Consider the following 22,921-nt stretch of genomic DNA (forward strand, 5'->3'; position numbering starts at 1 on the left):
AGAAGCCTGATGCGGGGCTCGATCCCAGAACGCTGGGATCACGTTTAACAACTGAGCCACCTAGTCGCCCCCAGGGACTGTATATCTAAACAGAGTACTTTACCCCTCACCGCCCCTGACACAACATGAACAATTGTCCTGAAAGCAAACAGATTACATCTTAAAGCTGCTAGTACATCATCATGGCAGGGTCTCAGGAATTAAATTATTTTGTTAGCCTGTTATTGATGGGCTAGTGTGACCCGACATTGCGGAGGAAATGCCCCATGGCTCCCGGCTGACTGCAAGCGAGTTCACTGAAGGACTCACCTCCTGACTTTCAGTTATTTGCAACCAAGGCAAAGAGCTAAGATTAAGAATCTTTACTGCCTTCTGCCCATATTTTCTCTCTTAAACTTATTCAAGCTCCCAATTCCAGAGTTGTGTTAGCCTAGAGGTCCCTAAAAGAACAGAACTTACTCTTTGTCATTTCTTGTTTTGAATTTTAAATTGCCTGGGATGAATATTGTTTTAGTATATTTCATCATTTTGATTTTAAGTCACCCTGTTCCAGCCCTCACCCATTTAAAATATTTTTAATCCTGGGGCGCCCACGTGGCTCAGCTGATTAAGCACCTGCCTTTGGCTCAGGTCAGGATCCCAGGGTCCTGGGATCGAGCCCCATGTCTGGGCTCTCTGCTCGGAGGGGAGTCTGCTTCTCCCTCTCCCTCTACTGCTCTGCCTGCTGTGCTCTCTCACTCTGTGTCAAATAAATTAATAAAATCTTAAATATTTATATATTTTTTAATACTACCTTTGTTGTGACTTCACTGCTCTAATTCCTGAGTCCTGAATTCTACCTTGTCTATTCCTGACATTTTTAAATATTTCTTACTCTTAGTTTTTTTTTAAAAACTAATTTTGTCTTTTTTATTTTAGACTTTTTGCCTTTTTATTTCCTGTAGCAAATGCTTTAATTATTTTTCTCACCATTATCTTCAATACATTTTCCTTCCTCATTGTTTTACTATTTAAATGTTATATTCTTCAGGGTGCCTGGGTGGCTCAATCAGTTAAGCCTCTGCCTTGGGCTCAGGTCATGATCACAGAATCCTGGGATCGAGCCCCACGTTAGGCTCTCTGCTCAGCGGGGAGCCTGCTTCTCCCTCTCCCTCTGTCTGCTGCTCCCCCTGCTTGTGTGCTCTCTCTGTGTCAAATAAATAAACAAAATCTTTTAAAAAAGTAAACTTTACATTTTTCTTAATCAGATAACTTATCAGTCTGTTTTTCCATTTTCTATTCTTATTGCAAATAAAGAAGAGTTATGCTGCCCTGGGTTAATGTCAGGCAGGATCCCAGCCCCTGGACAGTGGCTCCAAAGAGACCACAGCAAACTGTTTTCAGGCAGCACGTCTGGCATCTTCCTTTAATATTCTCCCAACTCTGTAAGTTAGGTTTTCTAAAATTGTCAATGGTCAAAGTATAGTAAAAGTTATATGCACAATTCTTTTAAGCTGTTCAAATATCTAAATCCATTTTGATTCAAAGGGGGTAGTTTTCCTGCCAAAAAAAGGGAGTATGTTGAAACTGTATCATCAACGTACCCCTCTCAGACTCTTAAAAAATACTATTCATTCTTCTCAGTCTTATAAATAAAATTTAAACTTCTTAGAATAATTGAGCTATTTATAAAAATGATAATGACAATAAGGTATTGATAACTAAGCTAATAAACAACACAGGGAAATGTACACAATTTAATTGTTAAATAATTTTATTTTCCTAAATTTGGTTTCAAAAAGCATATGTTAAAAAAAAAAGGCCAGTTTCATTGAGGTTGGAACATTAACAGACACGTTAATAAACAAGAATTCAGTAGCACTTTATTTCAAGTTGGCTTTTATATCTAATATATGACTATTTTTATGTAACTAATGCCTGAATTACTGAAGGAAAGAAAGGAGGGACAACAGAAGAGATGAGCACAGAAACAGAACAGACGGACAAGATATCCCTGCTTCTGGTTCTAAAAACAGAAGAAAATCACAAAATAAAGAGGGAACAAAAGCTGTAATCTTCTGGGGGAAACAAATTTGGCAATTTATGGTCCGAAAGACACGAACAGAAGTGTTTAATTCTAATTGACCTACTGATGAAAATTTGGTTTATATCCCATTTTATGTGATTATATTTACATTTGACCATATTAGGGAAATATCTAGCAAGTACAGCGTGAATACACAACTAAAACATAAAATACACATATAACAGAGTAACAATAACATATACCTTAAGTGGTTCTGCTAGGTCTGAGAGCTGATTAATTTTCTGTTTAATTGCATCATACTTGTTTTCTGCTTCTATTTTCAGACTTTTAAGATGTTCCATATTTTCTTTTTGTTGTTCCATATTTTTCTCAACCATTTTCATTTTGATTTTATTTTCTTGAGCTTCATCTTCCTGGTTACATTTACAGAGCATATGGAGTTAATTAAAATACTTAAGTTGTGAAATAGAAAAACAGTACGAAATTCTGAGAGAGGAGACACTAAAGGCTTCAGGCACTCTGATGAAAGACAAATACAAAGACTACTAGTATATTTTCATACCCTTAGTGGTAAAGCAGGAAGTAGAAGAAAATGATTCAACAAAAAGAATGACATTTGGGAGACAAGTTAAACTATACTGTGCTTGAGGTCATAATCAAATGGAAGAACTTTTACTTTATCTAGTTACTCTCTCTCTCAAAATGCAGTGTACTTAACTAGTGCCAGACAATATGTTAGATGCTGAGTAAACAAAAATGACCAGGACATAGTCCATACCTTTAAGAAATCTAAGGAATTAAAGCAGAAAAATAAACAATGAACAAGATTACTAATAAAAAATGAAGACAAATTCTCATTCATGGAAAGCTCCAACAGACTTTGTGTGTCTTGTTCACTGTGATATCCCCCAGCCCTTAATATGGTGCCTGGTGCAAAGTGGATACTTAATAAATATTTATTCATTTTAACCAGACCCCAGCTGATCTAATGCACTGCTTATTGTAACTCAGAGAAGCTAAGCTTAATGTCATAAACAGCTCCTTGAGAAAAAAATATATAGTAACAAATGTGTGATAAATTAAAGTGAAAACCAATTTCTTGGGAAGAAAAAAACCCAACAATGCAGAGACCAACTACAACTGACTAAAAGATATCCATTAATATCAATACTGATTAACTGTGAAATATACCATGCTAGACAGTTTGGTTTGAAAGGCCACTTGTTAGAAGCACACTGTTTAAATTTTGATATTTTATTACATGTAGTAGAAGATGAAATCAATTATTATGCATGCAAGTTACATGTACAAAACATTAAGGAACTTGAATGCCATAAGCCAGGGAGTTTCTACCTCATTTGCAAATGGAGACAGCAATCATAAAAAGTAGCTCCAATTAAAAGGATTTAAAAAAGGCTGAGAGGAGATGCTATTAACCTAAAGGATAATTTCGTCCTTTAACATTACATTTAAACTGAGGAAAAGAATCTTACCAACGTTGCAATATCTATGGACTGGTGTTCTTCTATATTCTCAAGCTCCCGAATTTCGGAAATACTTTCTGTTATTTTTACCTGAAAGAAAAGTATTTCAATTTTAATAACATAAAATAAAGGGGTGCCTGGCTGGCTCAATCAGTAAAGCACGCAACTCGTGATCTCACGGTTGTAAGTTCGAGCCCCACGTTGGGTGTAGATTAGCTAAAAAAATAAAATCTTTAAAAATAAATAAATAAATAAGTAAATAAATAAAATTAAAAACAAAACAAAACCCCGGAAAGGATATATCAATCCACAAAGTCCTTGTTCTGCTTTTGTTACAGATGGTTCTGTAGCTAATGAAAGAGACCACATTAGTATTAAATGAACAAAAGGAAGTCATGTATAAAGTCAGCCGTGATCAGCCTTATTGCTAATCCACTCCCATGAAAAAAAAGATGGAAGAACTCCATCTTAGCATTTAAAATGAAAATGTTGAATCCACTGAGCAAATCCTCTTCTGAAAGACCCAGATTGAGGTTATGGCAAGATTACTCCAATGCAGTGCTTTACAAAGTACGACCCAAGCACCCCCTGGTGCTTCTGAGACTCTTTCAAGGGGTCATGAGGTCAAAACTATTTTCCTAAAAACACTAAGACATTATGCACCCTTTTTTTTTTTTTTTTTTTTTTTTTTTTTTTTACTATTTACAAAAATATATAAATGTCAGTTTTCTCAATTTTGGTTTTGGAAATATTTTTGGTTTTGGAAAAATATAGCTATTTTCCATAAAAATGTTTTTGCTAACACATGAGTTTTTGTTAAGTGAACCTCAAATATTCTTAAAGTTTGTTTTAATCTTTTAAAAGATTTTACTTATTTTTTTGAGAGAGAGCAAGCGAACACACGAACATAAGTGGTGCGAAGGGCAGAGGGAGAAGCAGACTCCCCACTGAGCTGGGAGACCTCGATGCGGGGCTCAGTCCCAGGACCCTGGGATCATGACCTGAGCCGAAGGCAGCCGCTTAACCAACTGACCACTCAGGTGCCCCTTAATTTTTAATAATTAGGTAAAACCCATACAAATGAAAGCTCTTTTAAGACTGTAAAGGGGCTTGAGGACAAAAAATTTGAGAACTGCTCCTCTAAAACTACATGAATGGTAGGATCTTAAAAATAATTTGGAAGTAGGTAAGTTGAGAAAAACAAAAAGACTTTTTTTTTTTTTTTTACCTTTAACTCTCTATAATGTATTTGGCGCCTTCTAAGAAATTCTTCATTGCGCTTAATATCCTTTTCAAGGGCAAACAAATGTTGCTGAAGATTTAATATCTGGGCCTTCTTATTTTCAACTTCATTCTCCAAGTCACTGGACAGAGAGGAGAGGAGAAAAAACACCTTCAATCTATTTCTGAAAATTATAAATACTTTAGATCTTTACAAAGAAGAGCTTGTGATAGCTTATTTGTGAAATTCTATTCAACTAAACCAGTTCTATATTCCTACTAAGTTATTAAAAACATGAAAATATAGAGATTTCAGAAATCTAAACTGGAATCGTATTTTACTCCTTTCATTAAGAGATACTTATGATCTCTGTGTGGCAGGCATCATGCATCGTGATAGGCAGAGGTGGAAACAGAATTAAGGCATGAAGGAATCAAACAAAAAGGAGAAAAAACCAGGAAATAAGCCGTAACGTTACAATGTGAACTGGACACTTGACATCCGCAGAACTACGGGAACACAGGAGTGAGTCTGGGGGAAGTGACAACTGAACTGTATTCTCTAAAGGTTCCCTCAGCTGGACCAACTACGGGACATGGAAAGACAGACACCGAAGCACAGAGAAGTGAAACAGAGAAACCCAACAGCTTAGCATGTGCTGTCGAACGTGAGGGAGAGCAAGGGATAGAGGACAGGGAAAAGGGATGGAAGAAAAAGCCAGCAGCTGCCAAAGCTACAAAGGGTCTCTGTGACAGCCGTTGCTTCTTCAGAAGTCACCTCTTCCCGCCTCACTGACCCAAGCACCTGTCTCCCGAAGTCGTGTGCCTGGTGGGAGAGAACCACCTTTGCAGTTAAAAACTTGTCTCTGATGGACAGTGTCTGTCATATTTCGGTAAGATGCATATTTTCCCACATTTTAACATCTCTGAAGTCATCTTCCAGTTGATGGTTCAATTAGCAGCATTTTTTTCTTTTTTTAATAACAGAGCAGCTTGAATTTGATGAAATACTATAACTGTGCTACCTTGCCAGAATCCTCAAAATGAGAAAAAGACTCAAGAAATGTCAGCTGAATGAATGATAGGCATGAGGAAAGGAGGAAAATAGTTGTGGTATTCCTGGTAAAAATGGGGCCAGAGCTTAAGATGGCTCCTCAGGATTTCATAAGAAATATTGAATTACCATATATAAACCTATACCTTTATTAACAGATGGTAATTTCACTAAAAACAATAAAATATTTACCAAGTAAACAAACTCTGAAACCCGAGCCTAAACCAAAAATAAAAATGAGTGAAATAAGCACAGATGATATTGTTATACTATTTCCTGAATACTTAGAATAACTTAAGCAATCAACATAATTTACATAAACGAATCTGCTAAATTGTACAACTTCCTTTTTGTTGGGTAGGATGAATTCTGTTACACACTTTATTTTATTTTTTTTCTTATTTGAGAGAGACAGAGATAGTGGCAGAGATAGTGAGAGAGATCACAAGCCTGCTTCTCCTGCTCCCCGCTGAGCAGGGAACCCGATGTGGGGCTTGATCCCAAGGACCCTGAGATCATGACCTCAGCCAAAGGCAGACGCTTAGCCAACTGAGACACCCAGCACCCCTTTCATATAGTGCTCCTCCTTAGCTTTTAATTAATTTTTACACGGAGCAAGAACCTTTGCTACCTAATGAAATAGGTACGACAGCCGAGCTAAGTGTGTGTGTGTTGTTTGCATGGGATGGACACGTGCTCCTGAGCCGCCTATCTTAGTAGCACACTCCTCGGTCTCCAGCCCTTACTCCGCTGTGTTTGTCTCCACAGCACCTGACCTAGTTAGTATTCATCCATAGTCTACTCCACTTTCTTAATATAAGCTCTGGGATGAGGAATTTCTTGTACTTTATTTTGTGCTGTGTCCTGTGCCCAGATCAGGGCCTGGCATATTAAGTACTCATTCAATATCTATTTTAAAGAACAAATGCAAGAATAAATTTGAAAAACACACTTTGGGGACACCTGGGTGGCTCAGTTAAGCATCTGCCTTCGGCTCAGGTCGTGATCCCAGGGTCCCAGGATCAAGCCCCGCGTCGGGCTCTTTGCTCAGCTCAGAGCCTGCTTCTCTCTGCCCCTCCCCTTGCTTGTGCTCTCGCGCTCTCTCTCTCTCTCTCTTTCACTGACATAAATAAATAAAATCTAAAAACAAACAAAAAAACCCACAGTATATTTTGGAAAATTACATTAAAAATGTTATAGTATTTTGGCAATTCAAAAACCCACAGGTAAACTTTTTTTTAATCATCTTGTATGTAAGCAGTAACTGCACTGGAATTATTCTGAGAGCTACCTTATACATTTTTCTTGCACCTTATGTGTTACTTTCATCACGGGAAACCACACCGGAATAATCAAACCAAGTCAGTATCTGCAGTTAGCACTTAAAACCCTTTGCCTATTAAGAAGTCACTCTGTTCACTATGAAACTGTGAACTAAATTATAATCTTTTCGCTTAAATTCCAGAGCCATTTTTCATCAATAGGAATCTGTCAGTGCTGAGTTGAAGAGGGTGTAGAGAAGCACCCTTCATATATTCATAGTATGAGGGGAAATCAGGGAATCTTTCTGGAGTCATTTAGCAATCACTGTTAAATGGTCAACTTACACAAAAATAAAATTAAAATGTTCAATTACCTATTTTAATAACTATTAAAGTTCATTTAATATTATACATATTAAAATATTAGTAATTGTTAAACATTACTAAATATATAAAATCGAACCATAAATTGTATATTAATATATCAATTATAGTCATTTGGCAACAGCTATTAAATAACTTAAAAATTCATATATCCTTTTACTTAGCATTTCCACTATTAAGAATTTAAGCTACGCATACTTTCGAAACTATGGCGAGATCCATGTATGTGTGTTCTCACTGCAGCACTGCTATAAGAGGAAATGGCAAACAACTCCTATGTCCATCAACAGGAACTGGCTAAGCAGCATATTGATACAGCCACACCGAGAGGTAGTTCTAAAGGTGCTGATGTGGTATGATTGCCAAGATACAACATTGTCAGAAAGAAAGCAAGATACAGAAACCACACGCATACTTATACACAGCACAGTATGGATGAACTTTACATGTAAATGGAAGAAGCCAGGCACAAAAGGTTGCATAGCATATGTTTCCATTTATATGAAACATCCAGAATAGACTAATCCATAAAGACAAATCCATAAATGGATCAGTGGTTGCCAGGAGTTGGGGATCGCGGAAGTAACGGCTAACAGGTATGGGTTTTCTTTCTGGTGTGATAAAAATGTTCAGGAATTAGCTAACCATGATGGTTACACAACTCTATGAATATAATAAAAATCTCTAAATTGTATGCTTTAAAATGGAGTGAATTTTATAGTATGTGAATTATATCTCAATTTAAAAAGTCACTGTATGGTACAAGGATATAAACTGTTCTGGAAACATGTCAAAGAAACTGCTAAACTATTTACTTTTGAAAGAGGGATGAGGGGGTGCCTGGGTGGCTTGGGTCATGATCCCAGGGTCCTGGGATGGAGCCCTGCATCAGGCTCCCTGCTCAGTGAGGGGCCTGCTTCTCCCTCTCCTCCCCACCTGTGCTCTCTCTCGCTATCTCTCTCTCTCTCAAATAAATAAATGAAATCTTTAACAACAACAAGAAAAGTGATGAGAACAGTTCATTCTGTGTACTTTTCTACACTGTTTGAACTTTCTCACCATATACATATGTTCTTTTTAATCATGTTTTTAAATGACAACAAGGACTATGGAGAAACAGGATTACGAGCTACTTTTGTTTCCTGATTTATACTTTTTTATATTTAAAAAACACTAGTGAATTTTTCTAAACTTCCAAATATCAGGCAACTATCACACTGAACCAGGTCAAAACAGATGACACAAAAACCATCTAAATATCATTAAAACTTGGTATATTCTCTTTCTTTTCTTTCATTTTTTAAAAATTTATGTGTATTTTTTCCAAAAAATCCAGAAATTTTATTTCCTTCAGTGCCGTTACCTCCTTCCTACATTCTTTCAGACTTGGCTCTTTAAGCTATTAGCCTTTTTCTCTTTTTTTAATTGAGGTGCAGTTTATATACAATATTACATTAGTTTCAGGTGTACAACATAGTGATTCAAAATTTATACACATTATGAAGCCACCAGCACAATAAATCCAGCAGCCACCAGTCACCAAAGTTGTTAAAATATTAATAATTATTAATATTAATTATATTCCCTACGCTGCACATTACATGTCTATGACTTACTTATTTTCCAACTGGAAGTTTGTACCTTTCAATCCCCTTTGTCTCTTTCAGCCATCCCCTTATCCCTCTCCCCTGTGGACAGAGACCGTTCAACCACCAGATTGTTCTCCGTATCTATGAGTCAGTTTCTATTTTATTTTATATGTTCGTTTGTTTCGTTTTTTAGATTCCATATATAAATGAAATCATACAGTATTTGTCTTTCTGCCTGACTTACTCAAGTTAACATAATACCCAGAACAGTATATTTACAATTAATAAAGTTTATCAATGTGGGAAACAATTTTTAAAAAACCAGTGTTCACCTGGCTTTTAAAACAAAAGATGTGTCCCCTACACATTAATACAAATACTGTTAGCTAAAAATGAAGCTAAGCATCAACTTGAAACCTTTATTACTAAAATGATGGAATCAGAGATCCCAGTTTGCTGCTGGGATATATTTACGATCTTTTCCAATAGTGCCATACTTCTTTTCTTTAAGACTCGGACACAAATGCACGAGGTAATTTTTGCTGAAAGTGTGAGGAGCATACAGTAATGCCACCATGATATTTTTATACATTTGCACTCATGTCTGCTTGAATACCATATAATTTAGTCTTACCCAGTTAAGAATTAGGAAGGCTTAATTTAAATGTCATGGCACAATGGACAAAAACATCACCTTACAGGTTACTTTTATACGGGCATATTTACACATCTATCCTCTCAGAAACACTCAGCGTCATTGTACAATGTGTGCTTTGTGCCATGACACCAAAGTGCTGGTCATTCAACTTTTTTCTGTTGCTAAGGAAGAAGTTGCACCAAACTTTCTGATATCCATTATGGCTACTGTTCTTTATGCTGCTCTCAAAGTCACACAAAAATGACGAGTATTATTTGAAAAGAAGAGATATATTTCAATAAAACTCTCATTTCTCCTACATATATGTTATTTACAATACTTTCACTTTTACTCAATTTTCTTAGATATTAGTTTATTTAAGTTCTAAGTTCTTCTACTGAAGGTCTTGCAGGTCACTAATTTAGTTTCAACCCATCAATTTGTCAACTGAATTCATTTGGTTAGAAAATCATGTTTTGGTACCAAAAATCCTTTCTGCAATGCTTGCAAATCTCATTAAACACACAATTTTTTTGTTCAACTTCCTACTTTGTCTCTCCTGGCAGCTCTATTTTCCTAGATGTGTGTTCTAATTGTGCTGACTGATCTTTTTAGAACCGTGCAACTTAAAATACAGTCAGAGACGGAATATGGAACTCGAGCCAGAATACAAACCAGCACACCTATACTCTCACTGAGAGAAATCAGAACTAAATGACAGGACAGTGGTTTAGCTGATGGACATTCTGAGTTCAGCTCCAATGTCCTTACAGATCAGCTGGTCAAGGGACCACACTCTGTATTCTTAGCACAGAACACTATTGTCAAAGTGATAATGGGAAACAACCATCAGCCCAGAATTCTACACCTAGATAAATGATCTTTTAAGTCCGAAGAGATTATTCACAATCCTTCACTGAGATCATTACTTATAGTAATATGAAGGGAACCAAACCCTACAGGAAGCAGTAGGAATTCCACAGTAATACTACATTGACACTAACCTTATCTCAGAATCCACATCTTTGCTTAGGAATTTAGGTCTTGTATTTTCAGATGAATAGTAACGTCCTGCAAAGACTTGATCGCCATCAGCAGTAAAAGCTTCTCTACAATTCTTGGGTGGCTTTTGAGACTGCATTACTGCACGAGCTACAGAATTATTCTAAAAAAATAGAGGGGGGACAATACATTTTTGAAGTTATGCCACAGCATTTCTGATACACAATTTCAAAATGTTACCTATCATTAAGATTAAAGTGTTTTTATTTAAACATAAGTAAAATAATTCCAGAAAGTTAAATAAAAGAATTTCAAAAACAACTCTCAGGATTCAAAGAATTAAAACTATTGACAGTCTTTAGAACAACATAGTAAGCAATGCTTTATGACAAACTGACTTAAGTTCTAATGCTGCTATCCATTAAAATTTTAAGTACATTTTCACATGAAAAAATATTTACTTTAGACCAGAGTTCATACAAATCTTACTTTTTCTTTTTTTTTTTTTTTAAGATTTTATTTATTTATTTAACAGAGATAGAGACAGCCAGCGAGAGAGGGAACACAAGCAGGGGAGAGGAAGAAGCAGGCTCATAGCAGAAGAGCCTGATGTGAGGCTCGATCCCATAACGCCGGGATCACGCCCTGAGCCGAAGGCAGATGCTTAACCGCTGTGCCACCCAGGCGCCCCCAAATCTTACTTTTTCTAAATGACTTTTACAGCCAGAAAAGAAAGACGTAAGTGAACAGCAAATTGCAATAAAAGTTGAGTACACTTAATCACGCGGGGAAAGCCTGGAAATAAGCCCTAGAAGAAGTAACATGGGCATCAGGCTTAATGGAGGCCTAGCCAACCTCTGGGGACAGACAAGGGGGCTTCATTATTTTCTTTCAAGTATCCTTCTAAAGTATGAGTGAACAAAGCCCACAGATAATTACAATATGACCTTGCAACACATACACTGTATATACATTTACATTACTGATACCATTACTTCTCAGTTTCTGTTAATGAGAAAAACAAACTCTACTATGTTTGTCTTGATTAGATCTGTTTTGAATTTCCTTTTCCTTCTCAGCAAATTTATGCCAACAATGATCTAATCCAGTAAGTACAAAAAAATACATAAATAGATGAAGAGTAAATACTGATTTATAATTTTTAAAGTTTAAAGATAAAGAACTCATAAAATATCAAGCAGAGCATTTGTTTAAAAAATAGAATAATAATAATACACTTATTATAAGCGTAAAAAAATGGATTTGGCAGCCAATCAAGAAAGAATGAACAACAACAAAAAATAGAATCATTCACCAAAATAAGATGTATTTGTGAAATATTTACTGAGGAATAGCCAACAATAAAAAGTTTCCTCGGGCAGAAAACTTCTAAGCCAACCAGATCTGTATTATTCTATAGTGTCCTATGATGTAAAGTTACAGTGGTAACACATGCTAACAACTCCATAATATAGAAGGGGAAGATTTCTTAAATTTCTTTTGGAAATTTAAAAGTGACAAAATTCAGCAAGCATCTTATCTTACTTTGATCAGAAGCACTGTCTCTATGCTTCTCATGTCAATCAGGCTGTTTGCAACCACTGCATTATCTATTTCTAAAGCTGTCAGGACTGTTGGAAACTCTGGATGATAAGCAGCTCTAGGAGACAAAAATATGTAAGTATTAAAAATTGCATACTAAAAAATACGTATTACCAAACTTTAATTTTATATACCTATATCTCTTTAATGTGTGACTATAGATAAGACAATGGGAAATATCTGATAACATTTAAAACATCTGTCATAGGTTTCTTTTATCTAAACAGCAAACATTTATATTATGTGCTAGGCATTCTAAGAATATTATAAATACTATCAGCCCATTTAATCCTCATAATAACTATGAGATTAATAATATTATTCTCTAATCTAGAGGAGTTTGTTCTTAAGATGAGGGCAGGGGCAAACCACTGGCATATGATGTTTAAAAGTGGAGAGAAGTCAATGGAGTAGGAAAGTTTAAGGTTCAAGGGAGAGTTGAAATAATTAAAAGAAACGGTCCAACAAACCAGGTAAGAAAGCATGCAATTCAGAGCCTATGTAGAATAAATAGCTTTAGAGAGAAAGCACATCTCTTGTGCTGAGCAGGATAGATGTACAGACGCAGACACGGCTACGGGTGGCTAGCATGCTGAGCTGTTCGGCAGCCTGTACTTCAGAGGGAACAAAGCTGTCTTTATAGGAAACACTATTCCTAGCATCTCCTGGGGAGCGATACACTACCCCAGGCTCCTCTGCTGAGGTTCTCTAACGTAAGCCTATATGCCTGATTCATTCTAATATTCCAATATTCTTCCCTATGTTTAAATAACATGCCCAATTTTAAAGCTTACCGTTTGAATCACAATATATACTGATAAAGTTCTTCACAAAAAATCACCCCTCCAAAATGTCTGTAAAGGCAGCCGAAGTTGAGAGAATATTAAATGTACCCAACCTTCAATATTCTGTCAACACCTAAAAGTAACATCCAACTTCCTCTACTACACCACCAAGTCGAACAGCAGCAGAATTCCAAACTGCTCTGAAAGGCGAATGCCCTGGAGCTGCTCCATCAACCTCCACCTTCCCACTGTCACCACGAGTGACAGCTGCAGCCTTCCCGGCTTACCATGCCCGTGAAACCTGCTCTCACCTGCATCCGGCAGATCCACAGATTTACTCCCGCACCTCACTTTCTTCCCTCTCCAGCCTAAGCCTCAGGGCCAATTAATGAACTACCTTCCCAGCAGCACTTTCTGAATTGCTTGCCTCTTCTCCCGTAATAACTACCCATCTAAAAGACCCTAATGTAGTATTAGTCCAACGGTACACATTCTCGACTCAAACTGTTAAAAAGCCAAAAATCCTACGGCCACCATGGGTGTTTGACTCGTGAGTGGATGTTGGGTCCGCTTCCTCTCTCACTCTCCCAAACTTACCCAACTCCTGAGCCCCTCATTCTCAGCACACAATTCACCTACTTCCAAGAAGTGACATCATGCGGCACAAATGGAGCTCACTCTGCAGCCCTTCAGAGGATGAGACACTGCTAGGAGACTGGAAACACTGCATGCAGCGGGGCGGTGCCCGGCATTCCGACTCAGAAGAGTCCGTGCAGCAGGTCACGAGCAGTCCCAACAGCTGTTCAGGACTCCTGTCCCTGGTCCTCAAAGGACAGTGCTGGTGCAGCGAGGATATTCCTCACAGAGCCAAGGTCTCCTAGCAATCTCCCAGGGACAGTTTCCAAGGTCCCCGTAGGGAAATGCCTAATTGCGAGTCACCATACTGGCATTCTACCAGCTGTTCAGAGTTCTTTCACTCTAGATGCAACCAGCTGTCAGGGATCACCTTTACCATAAGCAATGTTGTCTGACAGCACAACCGAAATTTCCCTTTTATCAGGTTTTAGAAATCAGGAATCAGAGCCAGAAATTAATGTAGGGTCATATTTTCATGCTGACTGGGAAAACAGTTTGCCCTTAATTCCCAAATCCTTATTTCTAGCCTAAAAGCTCAAAATTGACAATTCCACAACAGGACTTATCTGCTTTTGACAAATCCACTTTTGCCTTAGGCTTTTCCTAAACCAACTACGAGCACATCTGCTCAGTAGTCACTCCAGCCAGAGACCTAGCAGTCATCCTCAATTCTTTCATTCTCTTACATTCGAGTAACAAGTTTTATTGATTTTGTCCTAAATAATGCTTTTATTTTTATTATTTTTTAAAGATTTATTTATTTATTTATTTAAGAGAGAGAAAGAGCATGTGTGCAAGAAGTCTCTGCTGAGCATGGAGCCCGAAGCAGGGCTCCATCTCATGACCCTGAGATCATGACCTGAGCTGAAACTAAGAGTCAGACACAACCAGCTGAGCCACCCAAGTGCCCCCTAAATAGCGCTTTTAATCTGCCCCTTGCTATCTATGATGCAAATGCTATTTTTTGCAGAATAACTTATGATGCCTTGCCACTATACGTTCTGCACATAGAATTCTATTTGCTTATAAGGCAATTAACCCTTATCTATCACTTAACAAATTCATCAGGTCAGAAGACTGATCGTTCGTCCTCTTTTCTCTAATTTCTTCGCTAACCTGCCTACTAACATATAATTACTCTCTCATCTGAACTATATCTGCATTTTGTGATCCAATTTTATCAAAGCTGACAAAGAATAAATGAGAAAATATGTATTATATTTGAAAGTAAAGTGAGTAGCCAGTCAGCAGTTAGAAAAAGGCCAATTTCAATACTGTGCCTTGGAGAAGGTTTGTTAGGGTCATCAAAAAAAACCCACCACAGCTCTTTATGGAATCTGCAAAGCGCCTTGAGAGTTGAACTGTGAGTACTGAGTGCCAAAGCTCTTCCTTGGTACCTCCACCCCCACATACCCCTTAATTTGCCACGGTCTGTAATCACTTCCCTCAGTATAATTTCTATGCCACACCACGCCCCTTCCCTGTCCTGGCTCCCACAATAGACCCTATGTAAGGAGCTCAAGGTTAGGGAGCATGTCTTATTTTCTTATTTATCTATGTGTCTCCAGTGCCTAGACTGAAGTTAAAGAAGTGGCTTGAGGAAATTTTATCAATCAGTACTACAGATTTGGTTAAATAAAAATGTCTTAATTCTTTCTGATCTTGGACATGATTAAGCAAAACCAGAAATGGCATTTAGCTACCGATGTCTCACCTGTGTCTGACATCATACATCTCATTCCGAAATTCAGAAACTATTATCTGCGGCCGTGAGGTCCCTCGTGAATAAAACCTTTCCATCAGTGCCTGAAGAACTCTTTCATCGGCATGGTTATGGCAACAATAGGCCTGCAGAAGTCCTTTCAAGCAAGATTCGATAGCCAAAGCAAGTTCAGGGTCGCGAAGATGAATGCAAGCTCCTAAAGGTGAGAGAAAATTATTCAACAGCCCCAAAATACTTACTTTGAAATATTAATGTAACTATCTTCTTATAATAGTTTATAAATGACTTCAAAATATTTTCATATAAGGAAGCTTAAATGACATTACAGATCTTAATGTTAACTAAACAGGAGATCCCCACATATCCACTGGATACACTGGGGAGAAAACCCATCAAATCCTGTGAAAAGAACTGCCCCACTAACTCCAGTGTAAATCAACAGAGGTTTTTCTACTAAGTGTATACTACTCCAGCCTCTGAATGGCATTTTGAAAAGCAAACCAAAAGGCTTACAGATTCTTTAATATTTTCTGTAAAACTGATTAACTTTGGGATGTTAGAAGCGGAGAGGAAATGCCTCACCCGTTGAGACGGATCCTGGTACAGAGGTACGTACCGTTTATATGAAGAGACTTTACCATACTACTTAACACCGTGTGTGATGCTGTAACTTACAGTCCTACAGCACTTTAGCAACAAAACATACTGATATTGACAGCATCCTTTTCACTTAACGATGTTACAGAATTAGAGAGAACTCCTCAGGAGAATTCAACAGATACATATATTTTTTAATCTCATGTATATATGGGGATAATTCAATGAAACCCAGGTTTTCCACTTGAAAAAGGACTTAGAAACAATGTTGTCCAACCTAAACAGAAACTAAGAAAAGACAAGTCATTTTACAAAGCTTACACAAAACTCAGGTGGTGAGGGTCCTTCTGACTATATCACTATCACTGGATTTTCCGACTAATCAATTATATTCAAATTAGTTCATTCATTCATTCATTCATTCAAGAAAAAAAAATATCAGATCAGATTATTCAACTCTATAGTTATTTTTCTTTTTCCTAAGTTCTCTTGCTTTTGGCTAGTTTATGTTTTAAAAATGCAAAAGGAAAATTATAAAGTTTAAAGTGATTTTTTTTTAATGATTTTTTATTATATTATGTTAGTCACCATACAGTACATCCCCGGTTTCTGATGTAAAGTTCGATGATTCATTAGTTGCGTATAACACCCAGTGCACCATGCTAAAGTGATTTTTATCATTATTTCTTAAAATACATACAATTAAAATCCACATACAATTACACAGCTCTTTGATAACAGTTTTAAAACTAGATTCAATAGGCCCTTTCCTGAAAATTATTTTTAATGTTTCTTATATCCAGACCAAATGTTGACAAATACCTAAAGGGCCCACGGGTTTACAGGTAAAATGCCCGCGTCTATAGGCATCATCTATTGCTTCAAGAAGGGCTGGAACATGAGGGCCAAATCTTTTCAGTCGATCAGTTTTACTATCTTTTAATTCTTTCAGTTGCCTCTGATTATAGCTCAGTGTATGCTTGACATCTAATTCTTCTCTCCTAAAAGATAAAAGTGGAAAAACAGAAGAGAAGTGTGATATGGTTATACAGAAATATCCAGCCTTTCCCCTCAACACCGGCATACCACTGAATGAGTCAGCTACCCTAAAGACTGAAGGCAGATTTCTTTATTTGAAAATGATTGTGTTACTAGAGAAAAATAGTCTCAAGTCTTCAAAACTTAGCATGAAAAAAGAAATGATGCCATAGGGATGAGGACTAGAAATCCCAGAAATGGTTTAGCTCTACAAGTGTTAAAAAAGTCTGGGAAAAGTAATTTTTAAAGATATTTTATTCAGTACAAGAAACCACCACAACAAAACATGTCTTCTCTCTTCATATAAAGAACAAACCACACGATTTCCAAGTCATTGAAAAAAATCATTCTAAGGATATTGAAACTTACTTAATTCTGATCCGTTCTTCTTTGTCCTTTTCTATGGCTTGCTGAAACTGTTCGATCTCTTGATTGATTGAGCTTTCTTGATCCTTCAAGGCCTTTACTCTCTCTTTTAACCAAGATATTTTTTTTTGCCTTTCCAATCGTTCAGGTTCCAAAGATTGATCGGTACTAACAGTAAATAATCCAAAATGGAAAATGTTAAATGAAAAACTGAACATTTAAAAAATACAAAGCATTGTGATAAAATCCCTTTACAAATAATATGGAAAATATAATACCCCACTTTGCTGAGTTTGCTGTATTACAAAATGAGGTATTCATGAACATAGCAAAGTAACCATCTCACCTTTTCTTTAGTTCTTCAATTCTTTTGCAAAGCTGTTCATCATCTTTCTTTAATGCTCTATACTCGTTTAGAGAGCGATTATATAAAACCTAACAAAAAATTAGACACAGTTTGGTAAGATAAAAAAAATACATATCTATTCAAATCCACTTTTGCCAAATCTTCAAATCAGAGGCTAAATATATGCAAAAAAATATTTTTAAAACAAAGTACATAAATGGCCACATGAAACCATTATTTTTTAAAGTCTGAAAGCAGTACAGATTTCTACCTAATTACAATACCTCTACTTTTAAAAGTAAATGAACAGTATTTGTATTTGATATGTAGTATTTAATATTCCAGGTTGGAAAATTTCTCTTACCTCAGCTTCATTATAGACCCTTTTCTTAGCAGTAACATCTGTTTTCAATGCCATACATTCTGGTGCTCGTGCCTTTGTCTCTTGACTAATCTTTTCCAGTTTATCTTGAATATCTTTGTACTTTTTTTCTGCTTCATTAAGTCTAACCTTTAAGAAAATAACATTGTTGGAGAGTATTTTACTTTTCTTCAATAAACAGAAAAAAATTTTAAATTATATATAGCAAATAACAAACTCAGTTTCACTCTAAATAATCTCAAGACATTGGGTAAGCAAACATAATTACATAAAATTCTAAAATACAATTTTTCACATTTAGTTATCCAACAAATGTGCTATCTGCTGGGGATACAAAGATAGAGTAACAATGGTCTGCAGGTAACACAATTAAAGGGAGATAGACACAATTTAGCAGAAGAACAGATTGCTTAAATTGATCATACTTTGGATACCATAATGCTTAAGTTGGTTATGTCTATTTATAATTGTGGAAGCACAAAGAAAGAATCCAGAGGTCTGCCAGAAGAATGCCTCCTTCAAAGCAGAAGTAGCATTTGAGCTGAGACTTGAGAGATTAATACAAATGGACCAGGAGAAAAGCTGGGGAAAGGTGTTAGAGGCAGATGGGAAAGCATGCAGAAAGGCACTAATACTACTTTCAGAAATGAAAATATTTGGAGCTTCAACTGAGAGGGTAGTGGTAGGAGCTGAGCCGGAAGCATGGAAGGGCCCAGATTTCCCTAATGATCAGCTTACAACTTAACCCTCCAGACAACAGGGAGACAAGACATCAATTCTGTACACCAAGTTACTTTGGAAGCACAAGCAGGGTGGAGGGAAAAGTAAAGCAAACAATTTTAGTGAAGAGTTAACATTCCAGAGCAAAATGAATTAGACACCAAAATGGGGCGCTGACAATAGGAATGGATTAGAAGAGATAAATATGAGAACTATTTGGATCAGGGATCAGCAAACTTTTTCCAGGAAGAGCCAGATAGTGTAGCTGACACTATTTCTTCACATCCCTTCCACTTAACAGTCATTCTATAATCAATCACCATGCATACTACTGCATGAAAGGTTTTATGTAAGACATGGGGAGGATACAAATATAAAATAAGATCATTCTTACCCTCCAGAAATTTACCATTTGCTAGAGAGAGTGCCCAAACAATAAGTGGGGCAAAGGCCTGCAGAACTAAAGTAAGGTTAATCACCCTGCCTCAAGATCCTCCTTTTCCCATTTATTACTCAGACTGGATTTCATTTTTATTACTATTTTTTTATTTTTAAAAAGAAATATTTTATTTTGAAGTAATCTCTACACCCAATGAGGGGCTCAAACTTACGACCCCAAGATCAAGAGTCATATGCTCTACGGACTGAGCCAGCCAGGCACCCCCGGATTCCATTTTTAGATTGGAGGTTATCTAAAGAGAAAAATAACTTAAGGTCTTCCACTATGACAAGCTAGGAAATGAGGATAAAGACAATTTGGTGAAAAAAAATTTTCAGAATATTCTCACAGAAATGAAAATCTGAGATGAGAAAAGGTGGGTGGGATTGAACTTCCATTTGCTACCTGAAGAGGGAGTAAGAAATTCAGCCTATTTTTGTTATTTTTACATATTTTTTTCTTACTTTTGATGGATTAATAATAACATAACACTTAAAGGAAAGAAAACATATCTGCTTATCTTGAAAAAGCAATATAAACTAAGCTTGGGGGCCCACAATGCTTAAGTAAAACAAAATACTAAGAGGTAAGTCATCCATACTGAGTAGGTGGGTCTTCTATAAATATGAGAAGGCTAGGAGTTCTACTTCCGGCATGACAAAATGCAAAGAATTCTGCATTGTGGGCTACATACCCTTGTGAAATGCTAAAAGACCACTCAAGTGCAAATTTTAAACTGCTGAATTATATGGTATATGAATTATATTTCAATAAAGCTGTTAAAGAACGAAAAGGCGAGTATAAAGAGTGGATCTGCTATATGGTAAAAAAGTCCATGTGGACAGCCCTAACAGAAAATTACTGCTTTTATTTACCATTCAACCAACTTCCACCTCTAGGCCCAAGTGGAAGACTCTTGAATCTTACATAAATAGCATAGTTTCCCGTGAGCTCTTAGATCTCGGGTTGAAATTAACCTTAACAGACCTAACAACTTATCCCGCATGTGTTCCACCTACATGAAATCCTCTGATGGTTCTGGGCCCTAAAACTTCAGTTCCCTGGAAATTCTGGTAGCAATCTCTGGGCGCTCTGCTCAGTTCTGAAGTGTTATACTTCATGATACTTAGCTTTCTAAATGACTATTATCCTAGCACCTCAAGACTTTCTATGTTGATACTCCTAATGAACACAAGAGTAAAAGCTTCACATTGTAGCAACTCTAGTTGGTAAGGAAGTACCATTGTCCACATGCATGAGTTCAGAGTGCTACATTACTGGGCTCAGCCGGCTGACCATGTCCAAACACAATACTCTTTTTAAAAGAGTTGCCGGGGAGCCTGGGTGGCTCAGTCGGTTGGGCATCTAACTCTTGAATTTGGCTCAGGTCACTATCTTGGGGTCGTGAGATCGAGCCCTACATCGGGCTCAATGTTGGTGCGGAATCTGCTTGAGATTCTCGCTCCATCCCCCTCAACCCCTCCGCCTGCTCATGCTCTACCTGCCCTCCCCCCCATGCCAGATAAATAAATAAAATCTTAAAAAAATAAAATAAAAAAGAGTTGCCATAATAGTACTTGAACAAAAGTTTACCTCAGTTTCATTTGAGTAATAAATTCAAACACAGAGAAATATATAGGTTGAAACTGCTTTTGTAGGTCTTTTAAAATAGTCTAATATCAGTAATCTCATATGATTTAACCTGCTAAATCTGTATTAAAATAAACAATTACCTGCTGGTCTTCCATCTTCCTGTCAAGTCTAGCAGCACGATCTTCCCCAATTTTGATATTATCTCTGATAGCATTCAATTGTTTTTCAATTTCATTGACCTAAAAAAGAAATTATAGTGTAAATCATGTATAAGAGTAACTATAACCAAATATTTTCTATGTATTAAAAGCATAAGTGAATAAGTAATAAAGTAAAAATTACCACTGCCCAAGCCATTTCATGTTTCAAGTTTTCTAAATTAGTCTTCATTGTACTTAAACCAGCGATACTTTGAAAACGTTCTTCTTTCTCCAAACACTGGCGTTTTAGTTCAGTAAGTCGCTTAAAAAAAGGAAAAAGGATGTTTCTTACTAACATTGAAAAAACAAGACTTTTTACAAAGTCTTTTACAAAGACTTTTGAATGCATTCCCTTAACAGGTATTAAAAAAGATATGCAGGGAAATAACTTACAGTGAAAATAAAAGTATCTTTGGTTCTTTGGTATACTTTTACTAGGTGCAGTTATTTTCTTAATTTCTGCATTATAAAAAAGGCCAAATACTCTTCAAATGACTATCAAAGAAATAAAGGGTTTAAGACCTCACAAGTACAGACAAATCACAAAACTCAGTTTCCCATTTCTTTCAACTCCGTATCAGATAGAAAGACTGCTATGTTCTCTGGGCGAAGTATACCCAGTACTCATTCCAAAGATAATGGAAGACATAGAAGAAATTTATTTCTAAAAGCCAAATAAGTCCTAATTATTTATTTATTTACTTCCTTATTTATTTTTATTTTTAAAGTAGGCTCCACATCCAGTGGAATCTGAAGAAGAAAGTACAAGAAGAAATTACAGCAGATGTAAAACCAAATATAAGTAAGTCACACTGGCTTGAGTAATTTCAAATTCACCCAAATATGCACAACTGCCAAGCTGGTGAGTACGGATGACAGTTGCCACCAAGCTATCAGCACTTAATGAATGTTAACACTTTCCCAGTGTGACGAAAGAGTTATCTACTGGATATAACTACAAGTGCGTACTATGTTTATTATCAGCTTGAGGCTTGTGCTTATTTTCCCATCAAAAGAAATGATAGTTTTTAAACTACTTACAGTGGGAACTAGTGATACCTTACTGTAGAACCAACGAGTCATATATCAAGGCATAAGTACATAAAATACTGCTCTGTCCTCTAGTTTATAGCCTCACAGAGGAAAACGTGTACATACCCATTATTCCAAAACAGAAAAGTAAAGGCTAATAAATACCCTCAATATAAAAACCACACTTCCTATATTTCATAGATTAGTTTTATGTAGCTACGTATCTATATATAGGTATATAATTTTACAGTACCATTCGTAAGTACTAAAGGAATGTGGCTGATTTCAAAAATATTTGCATTAAGTGGTTACAAACCTCTTCTCCCTGATTTATCTGCTCCTTTGTTCTTTCTTTTGTTTCCATAATGTATGAATAATCTTCTTTCATCTGTTCAAGTTGGGTTGCTTTCATGAAGAACTGTATCAATAAGAAAAACACAACTAGGAGTTTGTACATTTCCACGGCACTGTGAAAAACAAAAATTTGGTCTCCCAAAAATTTTTGACCAATTATGTAAAAAGATACTAAAAACACTCAAGCTTTCACACCCCAAATTTACTTAACCCTGTTCACATCTACATGTTCATTTGTAATAGCTCTTAAAAGCCCACGTAAGAAAACACTTTGGGTGTAACAATAATACCATTGTGAAAACTCTTTTTCACTCATTCTTTCATTCTTTAAACAAATACGAATAAAGAGAAAATGTCTGTATCCTTGATCTTGGTGCATCTTGAATTTTTAGGAAAGGAAATACTGAAACCCATTCAAAAGTTACAGCATAAGGAGTAGTCAGATCTTT

General features: G+C 36.4%; 1 protein-coding gene across 1 annotated transcript in view; it reads right to left on the bottom strand.

Annotated features, from left to right (window-relative positions):
• The window catches only part of SMC6 (structural maintenance of chromosomes 6), a 68,515-nt gene that overhangs the window by 25,070 nt on the left and 20,524 nt on the right, over positions 1–22,921 (bottom strand). The window contains exons 8-20 of the mRNA XM_040622903.1: positions 22,435–22,536; positions 21,229–21,348; positions 21,027–21,125; positions 18,117–18,263; positions 17,753–17,841; positions 17,410–17,574; positions 16,825–17,003; positions 15,397–15,601; positions 12,205–12,319; positions 10,662–10,822; positions 4,739–4,874; positions 3,520–3,600; positions 2,269–2,439 (exon numbers count right to left, since the gene is read on the bottom strand). Of these exons, the coding sequence (XP_040478837.1) occupies positions 2,269–2,439; positions 3,520–3,600; positions 4,739–4,874; positions 10,662–10,822; positions 12,205–12,319; positions 15,397–15,601; positions 16,825–17,003; positions 17,410–17,574; positions 17,753–17,841; positions 18,117–18,263; positions 21,027–21,125; positions 21,229–21,348; positions 22,435–22,536 (1,770 nt within the window). The remainder of the gene's footprint in view (positions 1–2,268; positions 2,440–3,519; positions 3,601–4,738; positions 4,875–10,661; positions 10,823–12,204; positions 12,320–15,396; positions 15,602–16,824; positions 17,004–17,409; positions 17,575–17,752; positions 17,842–18,116; positions 18,264–21,026; positions 21,126–21,228; positions 21,349–22,434; positions 22,537–22,921) is intronic.

Source organism: Ursus maritimus, unplaced genomic scaffold, assembly GCF_017311325.1.
Source record: "Ursus maritimus isolate PB19 unplaced genomic scaffold, ASM1731132v1 scaffold_6, whole genome shotgun sequence".
Taxonomy (NCBI): Eukaryota; Metazoa; Chordata; class Mammalia; order Carnivora; family Ursidae; genus Ursus; species Ursus maritimus.